The 20,643-nt window shown below is 33.9% G+C and overlaps 1 protein-coding gene and 1 long non-coding RNA gene across 4 annotated transcripts; one reads left to right on the top strand and one right to left on the bottom strand.

The window, feature by feature from the left end:
• The first annotated feature begins 13,290 nt into the window (after window positions 1–13,290).
• Window positions 13,291–14,789, top strand: LOC106431519. 3 transcript variants are annotated; one of them, XR_007320712.1, is made up of 5 exons: window positions 13,291–13,652; window positions 13,760–14,005; window positions 14,093–14,182; window positions 14,260–14,318; window positions 14,410–14,789. It is a non-coding gene; the product is annotated as an uncharacterized LOC106431519 (long non-coding RNA). The 3 variants fall into 3 exon arrangements; XR_007320711.1 differs by having other exon boundaries at window positions 13,293–13,652; window positions 14,093–14,143; XR_007320710.1 differs by having other exon boundaries at window positions 13,294–13,652; window positions 14,093–14,318.
• A 3,567-nt stretch (window positions 14,790–18,356) lies between these two features.
• On the bottom strand, window positions 18,357–20,450 carry LOC111202949 (F-box protein At1g80960-like). The gene is made up of 5 exons (XM_048751035.1): window positions 20,327–20,450; window positions 19,941–20,159; window positions 19,238–19,861; window positions 18,968–19,156; window positions 18,357–18,841 (listed from the first exon to the last, which is right to left on the bottom strand). Exons 1-5 carry the CDS (start codon window positions 20,348–20,350, stop codon window positions 18,521–18,523), a joined length of 1,377 nt encoding a protein of 458 aa, XP_048606992.1. The 5' UTR covers window positions 20,351–20,450; the 3' UTR covers window positions 18,357–18,520.
• Window positions 20,451–20,643: the final 193 nt, after the last annotated feature.

Below are 20,643 nucleotides of genomic sequence, written 5' to 3'. Positions count from 1 at the left end.
TCGATCTTCCTTCTTCAATATTTTCGATATCTTCGAAACACATATCATCATCTTCCTCATCCTCATCTTCAACCTTTCCATAAACACTGTAATCCTCACCATTCTCGTCCGCTTCAACAACAATAGAGATACCAGCATCCTCCTCCCCATCGTCCTCCTCCCCATCATGATTTTCATCTTCAACCAAATCATCATCATCATCTTCAAAACATTCATCAGCTTCATCAGCTTCATCATCTTCCCTGAACTCTGAAACCGTTTCCACCTTGCTACGGCTTGATACACAAAGCCGTACTCCATGCGTTTTGGTTATCTCGAGCAAGTTTCGAACTTGTCTATCACTTGTAACATCAATAGGAGGGGTGTCTGGAGCGTGCATCATTTTTTCTGGTAATGAGTAGGTTATCTCCACAGACTCTGTGCTCATGTCCAGGTTATAATCTTCTTGAGCCATTGCAAGAAGTTCAGCATGTGTCGAACCTTCCCCCAAAAAAATGATTCTCGCTCCTTTGACATTATCAACCACAAAATCCCAACGATAATCATTCAACAATCATTCTCCATACACTGCATGTAACTGACGCATCATCTACAAAAATTCAAAATAAAACCCATTAGTAAACATAGAGAAAATGAAAGTTTACTAAACATTGACGCAGACGACATACCAGTAAGTCGTCTGGAAGACTTACCAATAAGTCGTCCAAACAGGTCATTTTTGTAATTGAATTTTAAATAGGACGACTTACAAGTAAGCCGTCCAGCTTTGTTTGTTAAAAAAAAACTAGACGACTTACTGGTAAGTCGTCTAGGATAAATGGGTTAGTTTTGCATTTGACCAAATTGTATCAGATATTTGACTTTTCTTGGACGACGTCTCAGGAAAAACAAAAATTTCAATATTTTATTAAAGGTAGACGACTTATTTGTAAGTCTTCTCAGGTTAGTTTGCAATTCGAAAAAGAAACTTATATATTTAACTTTACCCAGACGACTTACTTGAAAGTCGTCCAGGCAGACGACGTACAAGAAAGTCGTCCCAGATAAGCAAGGTTTGCCAATAATCTAGAAAATAAATCTGGACGACTTTGCTTATCCTGGACTACTTTCAGGTAAGTCGTCTTACTTGACGACTTCTGCGTAAGTCGTCTGGGAAAAGTTAAATATTTAAGTTTTATTTTCCAATTGCAAAAGTAACCTGAGACGACTTACAGATAAGTCGTCCAGATTTAATAAAATATTGAAATTTTTGTTTTCCCGAAGACGACTTACTCGTAAGTCGTCCAGGAAAAGTCAAATATCTGATACAATTCGGTCAAATGCAAAACTAACCCATTTATCCTAGACGACTTATCAGTAAGTCGTCCGTTTGACCAGAAGACTTACCCGTAAGTCTTCTACAGCCAGACTACTTACGAGTAAGTCTTCTACACAAACAGATCTGGAAAAAATTTTAATTTCATACCTTAAACTAGTGAGATGACTTCCTTAGCACACAGAGTCTTCTCCAACCACCCAGAATCTCAAACGAAAGTAACCCACCAAGAATAGTATGCTTGAATGGCTCTATAAACCATAAAAAAAATTTGAATCAAAAGCTTGAGTTTTTTGGATGAATATGGAGGCAAAGTGAAAGAGATGTTGTTTTTAGTTCATAACAAGTGAGAAAGAGAGAGTGTAAATCGATTTTAGGTGCATTAAAAGCTTCAAATTGGTTGTTCATGGTGGTTGGGGTATTGATGACAATGACAATCTTGTAATTACTTGAAGATGATGAGGGTGAGAGAGTAAAAATGTCATTTTCCGGAAAAAAAAATTTGATGGCATTTTCGTGAATATCATGAACTTGTGGGGTGAATAGGACAAAAGAAAAATCCAAGAAAAGCATGTGTTAGTTTTAGGTTTGACTTTGAGTTTTGAGTCAATCTTGCAAAAAGCCCTAACTTTTTTTATGTTTTCGAATTATATATTTTCAAATTCGAACTTTTTTATAAGTTTTTTTGAATTTTTTTTCAAATTTTTTTTTTGAAAATCAAAAATTATGTTTGAAACTATTTTTTATAATTTTTTTATATTTTTTAAGTATTTATTTATATATTTATTAGAATCCTAAATTTCACATTCCAAAAACCCTACCCCACCCCTCAACTGTAAACCCTAAGTCTATATTAGTTAATCTTAGGGGTATAAGTGTCTTTTACCATTCATTAAAGGTGAGGGTAAAAGTGATTTTTGTAGACATGAAAAGTGGTACTATGAATGTGATATTTGTAGCAATTTCCCATGATCTTTTGTATTTAGATTCGCTGGGGGTCTAAAGAGGGGAATGAGAAACCGACGGTATGGTAATAAACCAAAGATAGAGAAACAAAGGATATCTAATCTATTAAAAGAAAATACAAAATTATTCTACCTTTTTACCATTTATTTACAATGGCATGCCATTGAAATATTTATTGAACCTATATTTAAGTATATTTTTCTATTCATAATTTAAATTATAGATGTTTTTAATTGAATCTTAATCAAACTAGATTTTCCAATAGATTTCCTAATATATTTTGTATTAACGTATTAAATGTTTTCCGATATTTATTAGGAATAAATAATAAAGTAAAAACCACATATCATAATCAATTTATATAATATATAAATAAAATGTAAATTAATCTATTCATAAATTATTAGTATAATGTTTTCATATATATAATTTTTAATTGGACTTTTGTATATGAAAACGTTATACCAATAATTTAGGAAACACTGTGAATAAACGATTAAAATAACAAAAATATAATAATCCAAAGTAATAAATAAAATTGTTATGTTTAAAATGTTATACTAACAATTAGTTAATACATTTTAATTTACGAATATATATTATATTAGTACAAAAAAAATTAAAGTGAAAATATATATTCAAACTGTCACATGTCAAACTCTAGGAATAAACAATAACAACACGGGATAATTTTTTTTAACAAATTTATTTTAATAGAAATTATAATTCCAAATTTTTTAAATTTATTTTAAAGACTGCTGAAATTTTGGAATTAGAAAGATTTATGATCCAACCCTATAATGTTTTAGTATGAATAATTGAAATTTATATCATAATATTTTATTAAAATTTTAATTTAAATTTTTGTTATAACTGCATAGTTTACTTTTCAATCTAATTTTATGAATAGAATGTGTAACTTTATTTTTTTATATACATATTTTTTGTAAAAAAATAATTTAAAACATATATACTACAAAGCTTTATAGAGTAAGAGCAAACAAATATACGACTTAAAAAAATTATGAAATTATCTACAAAAATGGTAGAAGAAGTAAAGGAAGAGCAAGACCATACATGTTGACTATAACATTTTTTTGTTCAAAAAACCATAAACGGTTGAAAATATTGGTTAATGTTAAGAATATTTACCATTAACGATGTAGAAAAAAACTTTTACGTATATAAAAATAAAAACAAGCATCCGCGCGGTTGCGCTGATCAAGGTCTAAGGTGTAATAAGTAAATTACAATACAAACAACAAAACAAAATAAAGAGAAACAAGAGGGAGATTAGATCTTACCATGCAAGCTTAATTTTGGTTGGGAGCTTTTTCGATCTTGTCCTGATGGGAGATTCTGTTAGGCTTCTTGCTAGATTTGGATACATCCATACAGAGCCTACATATTCGGTCTCATCAGGCACTGTTAGAAGAACTTGAAACCAAAGTCTGAAGAACCCCGGCAAACTTTCTGTTTCCTGATAGTGCACAGGATTTCGCAGCGCCCATAAAAGAATGTCCCTTAGCATTTCCTTGAATCTCGCAGTTTGATCTCCTGAAACCACATAGATCTTTATATTACATACATAAATGAAAGAAAATACAAATGTACCCGAGAGGAAACTCACACTACAAAAAAAATCCACATTCATAGCACAATACTATAATAGATGAGTTTAAAATTTTGGAACTTTATAATAGAATTATATAAACACTATGAAAATTTTTTAATAAACAGAAGCTTAAAATCAGGCTATGAAAGGCCTAATATAGCGTTTTTCGTGAGCTAAGAATGTACATATTTCTCGTAGTGTCACCTGCAGGTACTAAGGTGATATCAACCGGGGAAAAATCGTTCTTCTCACAATAAGCCCAGATTGACACTTCACCACGACAACCCTGTTTTGCAAGAGCTGATTTGATAATCTGATAGTTGTTATGAGGTTCAAGACCTTCAGGGCTTCGACAGTCTTCCAATTGTTCCAGAAGATGTAAAGAACACGTTTTTTTTTAGGTACAACAAGAAGTTGTATCAAGAACATGTTTGTTGATTAATTCAACAACACATTTCTTTTGTGTTTTTTGGTAGGTGCAACAAGAAGTTTCACCAACTCCCCCCATAATCTCCTACAAATAACCACACAAAGAGAAGAAGAAGGGCATCCAAAAAACAAAGAAAGAGAGAACAAGAGAAGAAGAGAGTGCGCAAGAGAGAAAATAAGAGAGAAAAAAAAATCTTTCTTGTGAGAAAATCTTTCTCTGTAAGAAATTAAGTGTAATTTCTTGAGTGTATTTAGGTTCGGGTGTGAGTTGGAGTTTGTAAAAAATTTTTGGGTTGATAATAAAAGATCTGTAGCAGGTCCGGAGACGTAGGCAAGATTGGCCGAACTCCGTTAACAATTTTGTGTGTGTTTTCCCGCACCCATAAATTTGGTTTTCCGCAAATATTTGACCGCATATTTCCTAACAACTGGTATCAGAGCTTGAGTTACGGTGATCGGTCAAATTTTTTGTGGAGTTACTATTCACATGAACAGTAATTCGTGAATAGTGAATTTTGTCGGTAACATCGGTTTGTCGATGTAGGTGTTCTAATACACGGTGGTTCCAGAAACGATGGGAGGCGAAGACGGTTCGGTGTACAGTATTGGGAAATTTGACGGTACAGATTATGCATTTTGGAGAATGCAAATTGAAGATTATTTGTACGGAAAGAAGCTTCATCAACCGCTGAGCAAGAAGCCTGAGAAGATGGATCGGGATGAGTGGGAGCTCCTTGACAGACAAGTTCTGGGTGTTATAAGGTTAACACTGTCGAAAAACGTTGCTCACAACGTGGCGAAGGAGAAGACCACAGAAGGACTCATGAAAGTTCTCTCGGATTTGTATGAGAAACCTTCGGCAAACAATAAGGTGTTTCTCATGAAGAAACTCTTCCATTTGAAGATGGAAGAAGGTGGCATGGTTTCCGCACATGTGAACGAGTTCAACACGATTGTCAACCAACTGTCATCAGTTGAAATCGAGTTTGACAATGAAGTGTGAGCACTGATTCTGTTGGCGTCTCTGCCAAATAGTTGGGAGCCGATGAGGGCAGCGGTTAGTAATTCTGTGGGTACTCAAAAACTCAAATTCAATGATGTTAGAGATCGTATCCTTGCTGAGGAAGTTCGAAGGATAGACTCTGGGGAGGCATCAACGAGCTCTGCTTTCAACGTGGAAAACAGAGGAAGAAACCTAGATAGAAATAACCGGAGTAATGGCAGATCAAAGTCAAGGAATGGACGGGGTCAATCCAAATTCAGACAGTCTGCAGAGTGCTGGAATTGTGGAAAGACAGGTCACATTAAGAAAAATTGCCAAGCACCACCGAAGAAGGAAGACAACACTAGAGGCGGAGCCAATGTAGTGACACGTGAAATCGCTGATGCATTGGTAGTGTCTGTTGATTCCCCGAGGAAAATTGAAGCTCGTGATGCAACTGCAAATACCACCAAAGCGTCAATCTCCTATGTCGATAGCCCAGTCGATTCATGGGTGCTTGACTCAGGAGCGTCGTTCCACACCACACTGCATCATAACATCATGGAAAATTATGTTGCGGGAAATTACAGAAAGGTATATCTTGCTGATGGATTACCTTTGGACATAGTTGGTATTGGAGATATCAACCTGAAGATGTCAGACGGATGTGTGTGGAAGATTACGAAGGTCAGACATGTGCCAAAGTTGATGCGAAATCTGATCTCAGTAGGTCAACATGATGATACGGGGCACGATGTTAATTTTGGTGGTGGAGCCTGGAGAGTCAAGAAAGGTTCCATGGTGGTGGCTAGAGGTCATAAAAGAGGCACTCTTTATATGACGACGAGTTATCAAGACACTGTTGATGTTGTTGAGAATGCCAAACAGACCAAGTTGTGGCATTGTAGGTTGGGACACATGAGTGAGAAAGGGATGAAACTCGTGGTGGAAAATGGCGATCTTCCGGATCTGAAGACGGTGGATCATCAGATGTGTGAAAGTTGCATCCTTGGGAAACAGAAACGAGTTAGTTTCTCTAAAGGAGGAAGAGAGCCAAAATCTGAGAAGTTAGAACTGGTGCACACTGACATGTAGGGACCTGCTCCTGTTGCATCGCTGGGAGGTTCATACTACTATGTGACCTTTATCCACGACTCCACAAGAAAGGTGTGGGTTTACTTCATGAAAAACAAGCATGAAGTGTTTTTGGTTTTCAAAATATGGAAAGCCATGGTTGAGATTGAGAGGAATCTCAAGTTGAAGTGTTTAAGGTCTGATAATGGTGGAGAGTACATCAGCGACGAGTTCAAGAGATATTGCGCTGATAATGGGATCAAGATGGAGAAGACTATTCCTGGAACGCCTCAACAGAATGGAATAACGGAAAGGATGAACCGAACCTTGAATGAGTGTGCAAAGAGCATGAAATTGCACTGTGGATTGATTGCCAAAGACGTTTTGGGCAGATGCAATCAATACCACAACCTTCTTAATAAACAGAGGACCGTCTGTACCATTGGGATTTAAGATCCCTGAAGAAGTTTGGAGCGGAAAGAAAGTAAATATTTCTTATCTAAAGGTGTTCGGATGCTTAGCTTATGTTCATATTGATGATGCTGCAAGAAGTAAACTTGACTCGAAGTCTAAGAAGTGTTACTTCATCGGCTATGGTAACACGGAGTTTGGTTACCGGTTTTGGGATGATGAAAATCGAAAGATCATCTGCAGCAAGAATGTTGTGTTCAACGAAGAAGCGTTGTACAAGGATAAGCTAAGAGAAGGCTCGGAGAGGAAAGAGCCTGGAGCTGTTGACTTAGAAGATATCCTGATACCGGAGTTGCCACAGGATACCGCAACAGCAGAAGAATAAATCTCTCAAGACGAGAGTGGTGAAGCTGAAGAAAGTGATGATTCTGAAGTGGTCCCATATACACCAGTCACGGAGTTACGACGGTCAAGCAGAATCATCAGAAAGCCAGTAAGGTTTTCTCCATCGCTCAACTACATTCTGCTCACAAACAGAGGCGAGCCTGAATGTTATGAGGAAGCTATGCAAGTTGATGAGTCGATCAAGTGGGAGCTTGCAATGAACGACGAGATGGACTCGTTGTTATCTAATCACACGTGGGAGTTAGCAGATTTGCCTAAGGAGAAAAAGGCATTGCATAACAAGTGGGTTTACCGGAGTTAGCAGATTTGCCTAAGGAGAAGTGGTATTGTAGATGAGTTTAAAATTTTGAAACTTTATAATAGCATTATATAAACACTATGAAAAATTTTTAATAAACAGAAGCTTAAAATCAGGCTATGAAAGGCCTAATATAGCGTTTTTCGTGAGCTAAGAATGTACATATTTCTCGTAGTGTCACCTGCAGGTACTAAGGTGATATCAACCGGGGAAAAATCGTTCTTCTCACAATAAGCCCAGATTGACACTTCACCACGACAACCCTGTTTTGCAAGAGCTGATTTGATAATCTGATAGTTGCTATGAGGATCAAGACCTTCAGGGCTTCGACAGTCTTCCAATTGTTCCAGAAGATGTAAAGAACACGTTTTTTTTAGGTACAACAAGAAGTTGTATCAAGAACATGTTTGTTGATTAATTCAACAACACATTTCTTTTGTGTTTTTTGGTAGGTGCAACAAGAAGTTTCACCAACTCCCCCCATAATCTCCTACAAATAACCACACAAGGAGAAGAAGAAGGGCATCCAAAAAACATAGAAAGAGAGAACAAGAGAAGAAGAGAGTGCGCGAGAGAGAAAATAAGAGAGAAAAAAAAATCTTTCTTGTGAAAAAATCTTTCTCTATAAGAAATTAAGTGTAATTTCTTGAGTGTATTTAGGGTCGGGTGTGAGTTGAGAGTTTGTAAAAAAATTTTGGGTTGATAATAAAAGATCTGTAGCAGGTCCGGAGACGTAGGCAAGATTGGCCGAACTCCGTTAACAATTTTGTGTGTGTTTTCCCGCTCCCATAAATTCGGTTTTCCGCAAAAATTTGACCGCATATTTCCTAACAGAAGACACCTGCCAACAGAGAACTCAAAATCAAATTACAATATCAGAAAATGTACATAAAGCAAACATCAATTTATTAGATCAAAAAGCTTACTATGTGCCAACTTCATCCGCTTATTGGGGACAATAGCGCTTTGGTAGATAACAAGCATGCTGATGGAAAAACATAAGCCGTCAAGACGTGAAACAAGAATATTGAAATAATCTGATTTTAATTCTTCAAGAACACGCACCAAATCGCTCCATTACTTCTACAATGTTTTTTTGAGAATATCATCAAGTGTGATGGTGCCGGATAGTATAATCCACATGTAAGAATATCTACTAACATTTTATCAACTTCTGTAAATCCAGCTTTGCACACTATAACATAGATTAGACTGAATTAGATACAAACTAAACTAATAAGAACGAAAAAATGAGTATAATAATTCACCTCTCTTTTGTAAGAAGATGTTGGCAACGTTATAGTAATTAGAAGATGTTGGCAACGTTATAAGAACTGAATTAGATACAAACTAAACTAATAAGAACGAAAAAATGAGTATAATAATTCACCTCTCTTTTCTAAGAAGATGTTGGCAACGTTATAGTAATTAAACAACTCAGTACTATCATTCTCACAATAAGCCCTGACTTTTCTTTAGTTCACCATGATATCGATGTTTTTCTTAAAGTTGCTTTGATGTCGTCAAAAACAATAGCAGGATCAAGACCCTCAGAGATGGGACAGTCCTCCATGTCCCAGAAGACTCCCCTGTATTAACCACTGCCAAGTTTTCACAGAGAAAGTAAGACAAACCATATACGTATGCAGACACTGGGCTTCCCTCAGCCGCTCCACTGCTGAGGGGATATGCAAAGGTTGAGACTGTGACCATATCTGAGCTTAATGAGTTTATCAACACAGCTCTAACTCAGGTAATACATCTTCCCTTAATAATTTTAAAATTGCATGTGTGGCACCGTAGATATGATTCTGGTTATCCTACATGTAGGATATTGATTTCATATGCACTGGGAAAGTGACCAGCATCAAGATAGAAAAAAGGATGGTGTTCTGTTGCTTGCTCCGATTGTACCAAAAAAAAGCAGTGCGCCGTTGTCGACATGGAAGGGAAAACATGGAAGGAAAAACATTCTCCTTACAACTTCACGTCTAATCATCAGACTTTCACCGTCACTCGCATCCTTAACGAACGTGAATGCGTACCACACCCTGACTTTGTTAATAATGTAAGTTTTGTTATGTTTCTTATATGTCATACAAATAACTATAGTTTATTCGATGTGATCAGGGAGGCGACAACAACAATGGACCTGCAGGTGACGACACAGTCGTTGCTAAGGTTGAAACTGGCGGAAGTAGCGAGCAGTCAGCAATGAATACGGGAACAGCCCCGACTGGTGATGAGCAGAAGACCCCTCCCGAGAATGCATCTTTGAAGATGGTCAAGAAGGCACTCATGTCATGGCATAAGTTGTGATAATAAGATCTATGGACGCTGTTTTTCCCTTTTTAAATAATGCTATCGCATCAGTTTTCGTGGACGAGTTTGATATTTTGTTTTTGTGTTTTTCCCATGTTTATAGGTAGACATCTATGTTTGACCCGGATGATCTTTTTAATAACTAATTAATTTTTATTACGATTTTACATCTATGTTTAAGTTTGTCAGCAGAATAAAACAATCTGGCCATGTACGATGTTTTTTTTTTTTTGTAAAAGGGCTTGCCATGTACGATGTTTAATTAGTAAGGTTTTATTTTTCTCTCATCGTTAGTATGGCCAGTAAACTGATAATAATATTTTATTGCTTGTCTGTTTTCATATTTTTGGTAAATTAATAAAGTCAGTCGCGACCATGAACTCAGAAGGTTTGCATGTTTTCTGGAAAGAAATGTGGATGTCACGATGAGAGAAAAATAAAGCATGATCAATATGGTTGATATAAGAGAAAAACCACAGAAAAAGCGCTGGTGGAAAGAAATATATCCCCTTTTAACATGAATTTTTTTTTATATATATAATGCTGTAAAATCACAAGAAATGATGTAATACCACATCCAATTCTTTGCATATAATTAAAACATAGATTACTTAACAAAAAAATCATCTTAAACCTTTTAACATGAAAAAAGAAATCATATTGTAAAAAATAACAAGTATATATATTTTTTTAAAAAATCGAACTAATTTTCAGATAACATCCAATTCTTTATATATAATTAAAAAATATATTACTTAACAAAATAAAACCATTATAAACCTTTTAACATGAAAAAAAGAGATCATATTGTAAAAAATAACAAGTATATTTATTTAAAAAAATTATAACTAATTTTCAGATACCATGTTTTATTTAGACTTCAAATAAAATAACATGTACAAAATTTAACTAATATGTATATTTTAAATAATAAAAGTTTATATTAAATATTTACTTTAACTACTTTAATTATTTGTTAATTTTACGGGCGGGTCGGCCCTAGTTATTGTATATTTTAGAGCTGGAGATAAATTACAAATAAATGACTATATATGAATATGTCATTCATTTATTTCTACAGTTTATGAAATAAAAACTAATTTTGCGTTATTATAAATGTATAATCAGCGGTATAAAATTAATATAATTAGATAAGTCGATTAGTAAATTACGTCTTTCTCATTTCAGAAATATTATAAATTATTGCCTTAACTAATATTTCAGCTTATATTCTAAGTTAGCAAAATGAAATTAATTAGAACTAATTGAAAATTACAGCATGATACAATCTCCGTAAGAGTTACATGTTAATATTTTTTTAGAACAGAATTATTTATCTTTTTGTCTCAAAGTATAAATGAATTTTTCTGGAAAACTTATAAATTAAAAATGTTTAAGAAATCACACACTCTCCCATAATGAGTTGAGTTTACATAAATAGCATTTTAAGCTTAATGAGTCCACCTTGACATATAATAAAAAAAATTCAATTTAAACTTTACTTATAGGTTTTTGGCATTATTAGTCATGTGTAAATAATACCAACTTAATATAGCTACACTTCTTCTACATTACCCATCATAAAAATTCAAAAATGAATTAAATCATCCACTATCAAGCATTTAAAAATTTCTTAAAATCCAATCATCACATGTGTTAGCCAATCTTTGAGGGGAAACATCTATAATATCACGAATTCATCAACGGTTTTAGCCAAGGCCGCTCAAGTCAAATGGGTGTAAAAAACTATAAACATCAAGATTTTGACAAACCATTCACTAGCATTACAAACAAGATACAAAAAATTAATGATGAGACGTCTTTCCGCTGGTAACGACCATGCTTACTATGTTAAAGGTATATAAGAGTATCTTCGTTAAAACAACTCTTACATAGGGTTTTACCAAAAAAAAAAAAAAAACTCTTACATAGGGGTCCAACCAATAGTTGGGAGACATTTTTATTTCAATGTCATTTACATATATGGCATAATCATGTTATGCAAGGAAATGATGATGTCAGAAAAACATACTTGAACAATTTTTTGTATTTAATCAAGAAGTTTTTAGCCTAGCTCCCTTTATGTTTACATGTAAAACATTTATTATATGTATGCTTCAAAAAATATATAATACCTGCAGTAAACACATATGAACCATGCATCTCCACAAACAAAAAGTTTATCCGAATGATTAAAAATAGCTAATCATCAATATTATTACAACTTTCTCATAAACAACTCCCCATTCTAGACAAATATTAACATCATAAGTATTTCTAACCAAAAAGTCACCCTACTAATGAAAAACCAAATAACATTTTCCACACATGACGTTCAAGTGTTAATTTACAATATAAAAAATGAAATATTTAGACATATATCAAATATTATGCTATACCATAGATCATGCGCGTAGGGCAGACAAATAGTTAGTATACTAGATTAAGATCCGCGCCTTGCGCGGGATAAACATTATATATAAAAATTATTTTATGTATTATATGTTCTTACATATTATGAAATAATAAATATATATTGAATAATTAAAATTCAGTAACTATTACATATATAATTAAATTAGTGCAAATGTATAAATCAAATTTATTAATCCAAACAATTTTTTAAAAAATTTGATAGGATATGTAATTAAATTTAAATGATATTAACATACGTATTATATTTTTAATATTAATGTCTATTAAATGATGTTTTCTACTCATATGTTTTTTTGATCATGTGTATCTTTAATAGCAAAAACTTTAAATTACTGATAACAAAATTTTTATTGTGGGATTAATAATTTTAGTAATTTATAATTTAAAAAAAATTATCAATGTTAGTTCAAAACTTTTATCAAAAATAATTTTTCAAAGTAAATTTTGAAATTAAAATATTTATTTATTCAATATGATTTATAGTTTAATTTAGAATGATATATATACATTTATATTTTAAATTTTAATGATTAATTAAGTTAGACTTTTATTTATATGATTTTGTAATCATTTTTATTTTGTCATAACAAAAATTTTAAACCATGGATCGCAAAATTTGAATGTGAGACTTTTAACAGTTTTAGTAATTTATAGTCATTTTTTAAAATTCAAAATATAACATATACAGAAAAATCTAAATTTTTTATAATATGGTTATTGTGATTTTTTTAAATTATTTTAATAGTTTAAAATTAAACAAATTTGATAGAAGATATATTATTTTTTTATCAGATCTTTATTATTCAAAATCATTAATTGTCATATATACTTTAGCCACATTAGGCAATTCCGTAATCTTTATTTAAGGAAATAATAAATGACATTAATAATGAATTTATGATTAGTTTAATAAAAAACTTATTATATAATTAGATGGACCAACATATTTCTCTAATAATTCTAAGAATCATCCTAATAATGATGACACGTGGCTACAAAAAGAAGTTGTAATGTTTCACAAATAATATACAGGGAATAATAATATATAGGGGATATATAATAGTGTTTATTCACTCCAGAGGCAGGTATATTCTTCTCAACTCACATTTCTAGGGTTCATCTGGTCATCAAAGGTCTAAATCTGTATACCATCAATTGTGATTCTGAAATTGCGTGTGCGTAGACGTTTCATCAGTAATCTACAAGTCGATGGTGTCTGTTCATGTCGGTCTCTATTCTTAACCTCGGAACCATTAACCTCGGAACCGTTACAAATCGAATTGATTGAACATCATTAATGAAAGCTTAATTCTTCATGCCCACTACAACCACTTTGTTGCATTCAGTGATTCTTATCCTTCATCAAAGAGGTGATTCTCAGATTCTCACTTATAAAAAGGTAAGGATTTAGCCCTATAGCATCATCCTCACAATTCCTAATATATTGAGAGAAAATTTTATTTCTGTCTAATGGCTGCGTCATCTATATTTCTCTCTGATTTGAAGGCTGGGCATTGTTCTTCCACGGTGGGGTTGCGGTTGCTCAGATTCTGCGAACTAAGGTTGTTCCGCTCTTCGAACACATGATCAATAGTTTTTTTAAACAGATCCCGGCTTAAAATCTACAAATTTGTGTTTTTTTAGTTTTAATACTTTCAGTTCAGTTTGTTGAATAGGTTTTTCGGGCTAAGCTCACTAGATCTTTTGTTGCAGTTGATGAATTAGATTCCAACAATCAAAGCATTGTATCAAGTTAAGCCAAACATAAATCTTATTTGAAAGTAAGGATTTTTCAATTTAATATTTTACTAATTTGTCTCTTATACTTTTTCTGTGTAGACTGATCCTGAAACAGAAGCTATTAGACATAGTAGAAAGCAAGATCTGATGGTTCGACAGGGCATTATATTTCTTATAACCTTCACCTATGTCAGTTTTAATTTTTCCAATTGGGAAAATTGAATTTTTGGAATGTTTGGCTCATCGTGAACCAACCTAATTACCAGGGAAACCATGACAATCATCATAGTCCAGAACAAGAGAGAACACCAGAAGATGCTAAAAGGTGTGTGTCGTTGTTGTCAATAGTGGAAAAGAAATTGATTTGTTTTTCCAGTTTGGAACTAATCTATTTTCTGATTGGAACATATGTTTAGGGAAACTTATAAACATTAACAAATGATTCTTAGTCAAATGTTGTCTTCCCAAGCCCGAGAAAGATGTAAGACCCATCTCAAATGCTTTGGAGTTCATCTACTTTTTCTTCTTTTGTTTTTTTATTTATTTGAATTGTAGCTTAATCCATGGTATATTTTTAACTTTTGCATTGAGATTTTGTAAATTGAGGGTTGAGGGACGTGGCAACAAATCTGCTGCTGTGAACTAATCGAGGGACGTGGCAAATCAGTAGTTTGTGAGGCAGTAATCAGAGGAGAGATCATGAACAAGGTGTTGAAAACGAGTGCTGCTGCTTTTGTGGAACTCAAAATGCTCAAGAACCTCACGGGCTCTCTGTTGTTGCAGGCTCTCTAGTGATATGAACCAAAAAGCTTACTTCCTTTTAACCTAATCTCTCTTAAAGATTAAGTTAATTCTTGGAAGCTTCTTTATTATTAATAATATGAAACCCTTATATAGGGATACAACTTTGTAAAATATGGAAAATTCTTAAACTAATATAAAAAGGAAAACTTCAAAACCAATTATTAAATAGAAAATTACCAAAACTCTTAATGTAAAATATCCTAATCTATCTAACCATAGTCACATATCATTATTCCCCTCTTCCATTCGGTGCTTGTCCTCAAGCTCCAACTAATGGTATCTAGACAGCCATATGGTAGCAACCACTTTTCTGACTCTCTGTTGTTTGATTCCATTAGAAAGCTATATTTTACCACAGCTGGTGCTATCGTTGATTTTTTGGAATTCAGAGATCGTTCAGATTCTAACACGAGTATGTTGTTAGATTCTAATACAACCAACAATGGATCTTGCTGCAATAATGTCTCTGACTCTGTGAGGTTATACTCCTCTGGCTCCGAAATTACAAGTAGCTTTAGGCTTTCCTTCAAAATAATCGTCTCCAACTCTGCTTGTTTTTTCATCCTCTCTTGCTTCAACATCGCTTGAATGTTCTTCGCAATCTCCATTATCTCACCAAGTTGTGCAATCATCTTGTCACAACTCACAGATATGGATTTCTAGAAATCCTTGTCTCCCATCGGAACCTGACTCTGATACCAAGTTGATATGAACCAAAAAGCTTACTTACTTTTAACTAATCTCTCTTAGAGATTAAGTTAATTCTTGGAAGCTTTTTTATTATTAATAATATAAAACCTTTATATAGGGATACAACTTTGTAGAATATGGAAAACTCTTAAACTAATATAAAAAGGAAAACTTCAAAACCAATTATTAAATAAAAAATTACCAAAACTCTTAATGTAAAATATCCTAATCTTTCTAACCATAGTCACATATCATCTAGGTGCATTCAACTATCACGCCAGCAATATAGTCCTTGATTTCTTCATAGCTATTTTCCAAGATTCAGCTCAAAACGTGGAGAGCTCTGAGTTCATCACATCACAATGATGGAAGCCATTAATGGGAAAGATATCCATATCTCTATCATTACGCCAACTATTGAGTTCATTGATCAAATCTCACTTTTAAGTTCTTCAGTTTGATTAAACATATTTATTTATAATGGTAACATTTTCAGGTTGGGACAGTGGGAGGAGGAACACAGCTTCCGTCTCAATCGGCCTAGTTGCACCTGCTCGGCATCAAAGGAGCGACAACAACATGATCTGAATCTTGCCTTTTCAAAAACATTGAGCATTTCAACAGTGTGGGGAACATAGGACGTCCAAGTCTGCACCATGCCTTTTCAAGTTGGAGGAAGCAAGAGCATGTAAATTTATACATTCCAAGACCAAAACTAAAAGCAACTAAATTTGGATTATGTATGAATACCCTTTGAATATCAACTCATCGCAAAAGAAAAATTTATTTCAAAAATACTGTTGTTAGTTTTTTTTATCTTTTTATAATAAAATAGTGTTTTTATCTAGGTATTCAAAATTGACTCTTAAGATAGAAAGTATATAAAATGTGTGTTTTAATAACAATTTAATACCGTGATTGGTATTTTAAAAAGTAATTGTAAACCAAAATAATATTTTTCTTTGATTGGAACAAAATAATATTAAAGAATATTAATTAAATTAATTGTGCATATATATTTAGAATATCTTGATTATCATTTTACACTGAGTTTTAATCCCAAATTATATTTTAACTATAGTTAGATTGTAATATATTGTTTTCTGTTTATAGTTTATCAAATAATATAGTTAATATCAATACTTTCATAGAAGTTTCAGTGCATTTAACTAATAGAACATTTTAAATAGTTGTTTTATTTACTTTTTATGAAATTTTATTTTGAAGAGATATAATGTAGCTTTACTTAAAACAATGAGTACTTATATTATAGGGTTAGCTTCACCTATTATAATTGTAATAAAATATATTATAGTTGTAAAAAAATATGTTATAAACATTAAATAACATGTAAGTAAGACATAAACAAAAATATGATATAAATAATATATATATCAAATTGAAATATAAAATCCGTTCGTAGCGCGGAGTGAACCTTTGTTGTTCGATTCTCAGAAGAAGGATCACTACATGAAATGGTTCACAAGACAGAATTGTTATGCGTAACAGAGTCAATTGCAACAGTGAAAATGCAAGATGCTCTTAATATACTTCTATTGCAGGAGGCATCTGATTCACATTTGGCTATTACTTGTGTTTCTGTTCTTCTTGGAGCCATTCATCACTCTGTGTTTTGTTCTTCTTGTTTCTTCTGATGAATCCATTTGGTATCCTATGTCACCAACAAAAAAATTCTTAAGATTTCTAGTTTGCTTCTCTGAAAGAGTGTGTGCTACTGATCTTCTAACAAAAGAACCAGTTCAAAAAAAATGGCTCAAAGCATAAGAATTAACTAAGAAGATGACACTGATGCAGAAAATGAATCAAAAGATCCATTGCAGTCACAATCTGAATTATTTTCAGATGGTTTATACTCTGATCTTTACTCTGTTGATCCAGAGAAAATGATTCTAAGCTCTCCACTATCAGTCACTCCTCTGGAATCTACTTATAGACAGTTATTAAGGGATTTCAGAAAAAAAAAATATAGGTGTTTGGGACGGCTTATACTCTGGGTTTGGCAGTGAGGATCTGCCAATTAATTAATACAGGTTCCATGTATAATTAATTTCTTGACCAATTCTTGTAACAAAAAGAAGAACGTAGTTCGTAAATAAATCTTCAAAATTAGATTGAACAGATTTGAACCAAATAGCCCTGGCGCTCTTGAAGAACAGGTTTAGGCCTATTGTCTCTGTTTTGCTCTGCTTCTAGTCCTGTTACTAATGTTAGATTATGTTAGCCTTAGTCTCTTCACTAATAATTCAAATCTTTAATCAATTTCCTAGGAGTGATTATCAAACTGTGAACCGTGGTACACTTTTTCCAACGATGTTGACCACAAAGCAACCAGGATGGTTCACAGCTATGCATATGGGTCGGGTCCTAACGCTGCAGCTTGGAGACCTCAGATTATAAGACCAACTCACCAGCACACAATGGCTAACCAGCTGGCTAATATAGAAGGATTACAGAACCAGACGTTTGTTCCAAGGCCTTTATTTGGTCCAGCTCAGACCTATTTCGTTCAACAACCTCATCTCAATGCAATAGCTTTTTCCATGTACCGTTATTATCCTTCCATGAGACCTGAGGCTAATCATTTGTTCAAGAGTGATCAGGTGTTTTACTCTGACATCACCAAGTGACAGCCAAGATCCTTTGTGTTACTGCATGACCAGTTCTTAGAGCCATCACTCTGTGTTTTGTTATTCTTGTTTCTTGTTCCACAAGTTTTCACTAGTTTGATTCTTCTGATGAATCCCTTTGGTATCCTATGTCACCAACAATAAGTTCTAAGATTTCTAGTTGGGTTCTCTCGAAGAGTGTGTGCTACTGATCTTCAAACAAAAGAATCAGTTCCAAAAAATGGCTCAAAGAAGAAGATTTCACTAAGAAGAATCAATTTTGATGCATTGCAGTTCACAATCTGAATTATAGCGAAAGAAGAATAAGTTCGTAGAATTCACAAAAAAAAAAGTGTAACAAATCTTCAAAATTAGGTTGAACAGGTTTGACCCAAATTAAACTCTATCAGAAACAATGAATGGTAAGCTCCCTTTCATCTTCTGTTTGAAGTGCTTCAAGCTTGACCACTGCTGCTTCTATCTCCAACTTCTTCCTTGCAGGCAAGGAAGACGTTTTGATCATCATCTTATCTACTACCGTCCCTTGTCTGATCAAACACGACGCAAAGGCAAACTCTTCCTCTGAACCGTTGAAGTTATTCATCCACACAGTTTTCACAAGGAATTTGGCACTGGGGAAGGCATCTTTGTTAATATTATCCTTCCAAAACTTCTTATGCCAAGACTCACTGTTTTCTTCTGTGGTAGTAGCATCGTTGTAATCTTGCTGCACAACATACCAAATAACGTTCCATTAAAGCAAATTTAGACTTGGTAGTCAAGGCACTGGTGTCTTCTTCAACTTTAAAGCAAGCAAACAAGCATGAATCAATGTACATATATATATACATACCTTAAATATGATCTCAAGCCCCATCATTTTACGAGTCCACAGACGTAGGACTTGTCGTAATCTCTCCACTTGTGTCTGATTCCTTAAATCTACACTCACCGACATGGATGCAGCCATAATTGCAACCGATCTAAAAAACGGACGAGGTATGTTGTTCATATATTCTTCATGCACAGTGCTGTTTTCCTCCTGAATAAAAACTATGTCAAACTCAAAATCAAATACCTTAACAATGTACATATATTCAACTTAGTTAGTCTAAACTCATACCTTTGATATGTTGTAGCTCATGTGAGGCACAAACCTCCCTGGAGCCCAAAAGTTCCTATCAAATTGGAGTTTGGGGGACCGGAGGAAAAATCCATCCCTCCCAAAAGAGGCATCTTCGATGATGAGAATATCTAGACTAGTAGCTGACACTTGGATACCATCAATGTAATGCATAGCCTGCACATGCAAAACTTTCAATGTGTTGTTCTCAATCTTCAAAGGAACCCCACTTTTGTTGTCGACGCAAACGATGTCTAGTACAAGCACCTCCAGAGAGGGGCAAGATGTGAGTACCCGGTTAAAGACTCCAACCTCGGGGGCAGTGACTAATACAAGTTTGAGGGTCTTAAGATTCGAGCAGTTTATCAAAGGATGTGAGCTTCTGAGAATGTATGAACTTAGAGAGAGTGACATAAGGCTCGGGTGAGAGAAGGAGTTTGTGGGAATGTCAAAGATTTTATTTGTTGGATTCCGACAAAGAAAATCGTTGGTAAGTGTAAGAACCTTTGTGTGTTTCACGCAAGTCACTGATTGGATCCAAGTATTAAGAATTCCAGTTACACCGTGGTATGGGAAGTGGTTGATTACACAACTCTCTAGATGTCCACGGTGATTGTTTATAACCTGAAACCATAAAAAGCATTAAAAAGCATGTAAGATACTGATAAACAGAAAAAAACTGATTACAAAAAAGAAAAGCAACCTTAGTAATCAATATATCAACTCGATTCAAACTATCACGCAGCTCTGTGGAATTGATAATCCGTGGAATGTCGAAGACAAGATGAGACAATTGCTTCCAAACATGTTCCCATCGTTTCGAAACAACACTCGTCCTTATGGCTTCTTCTGTGGAAAGTCTTGATAATATCAAGAGCAATACATCATTCGGGAGTTTGCTGATATTATCAACATCTTTCACCTGATCAGATTATAACAGTAGACGAACTAATTGGTTATGAGAATACTTTTGATGATGTCAGTTTTAATTTCATTATGCGTAATACGTGTTTTTTTTCCTATTAAAATCGAAGAAAACGATATCACTCAAATATGTCGAGAAAAGTTGCTAATCCAATCAAATATTACCTGAGCAGATGATGATCTCTCCATATGTGAATATTCACAGTTTTGAAGCCTGTAGCTTTACCTGTTTCAAAACTTAAGATTCTCAGACGATAGAAAACAAAAAAAAAAGAAATTTATTTGTTTCGTACAACTTTTTCTCCTTTTATTTCAATGTCTTGGGCCAAATCATAATAAGGCCCAAATAAGACAGCCGACTACGACCTCGTTAAAGTAATACGTTGGAACGGAAGTTCTCTTACACCGACACGCGCGACATGAACAAGAAGGCCCGTGACTGTCTGATTGATGTCCATTTGACCAAGTGCCTGTAATACAAA

This window comes from Brassica napus, chromosome C3 (assembly GCF_020379485.1).
Source record: "Brassica napus cultivar Da-Ae chromosome C3, Da-Ae, whole genome shotgun sequence".
Taxonomy (NCBI): Eukaryota; Viridiplantae; Streptophyta; class Magnoliopsida; order Brassicales; family Brassicaceae; genus Brassica; species Brassica napus.
The sequence above is the reverse complement of the archived record's forward strand: the minus strand, read 5'-3'. Positions and strand labels throughout refer to the sequence as shown.

Bases quoted from the DNA above. Each gene is read 5' to 3' on its own strand.
- LOC111202949 (XM_048751035.1), bottom strand. From the start codon at position 20,350: ATGGAGAGATCATCATCTGCTCAG. The intron at 20,160-20,326 runs GTAATATTTGAT...TAATCTGATCAG, and splicing joins AGAGATCATCATCTGCTCAG to GTGAAAGATGTTGATAATAT. The intron at 19,157-19,237 runs GTATGAGTTTAG...GTTTTTATTCAG, and splicing joins TGAGCTACAACATATCAAAG to GAGGAAAACAGCACTGTGCA.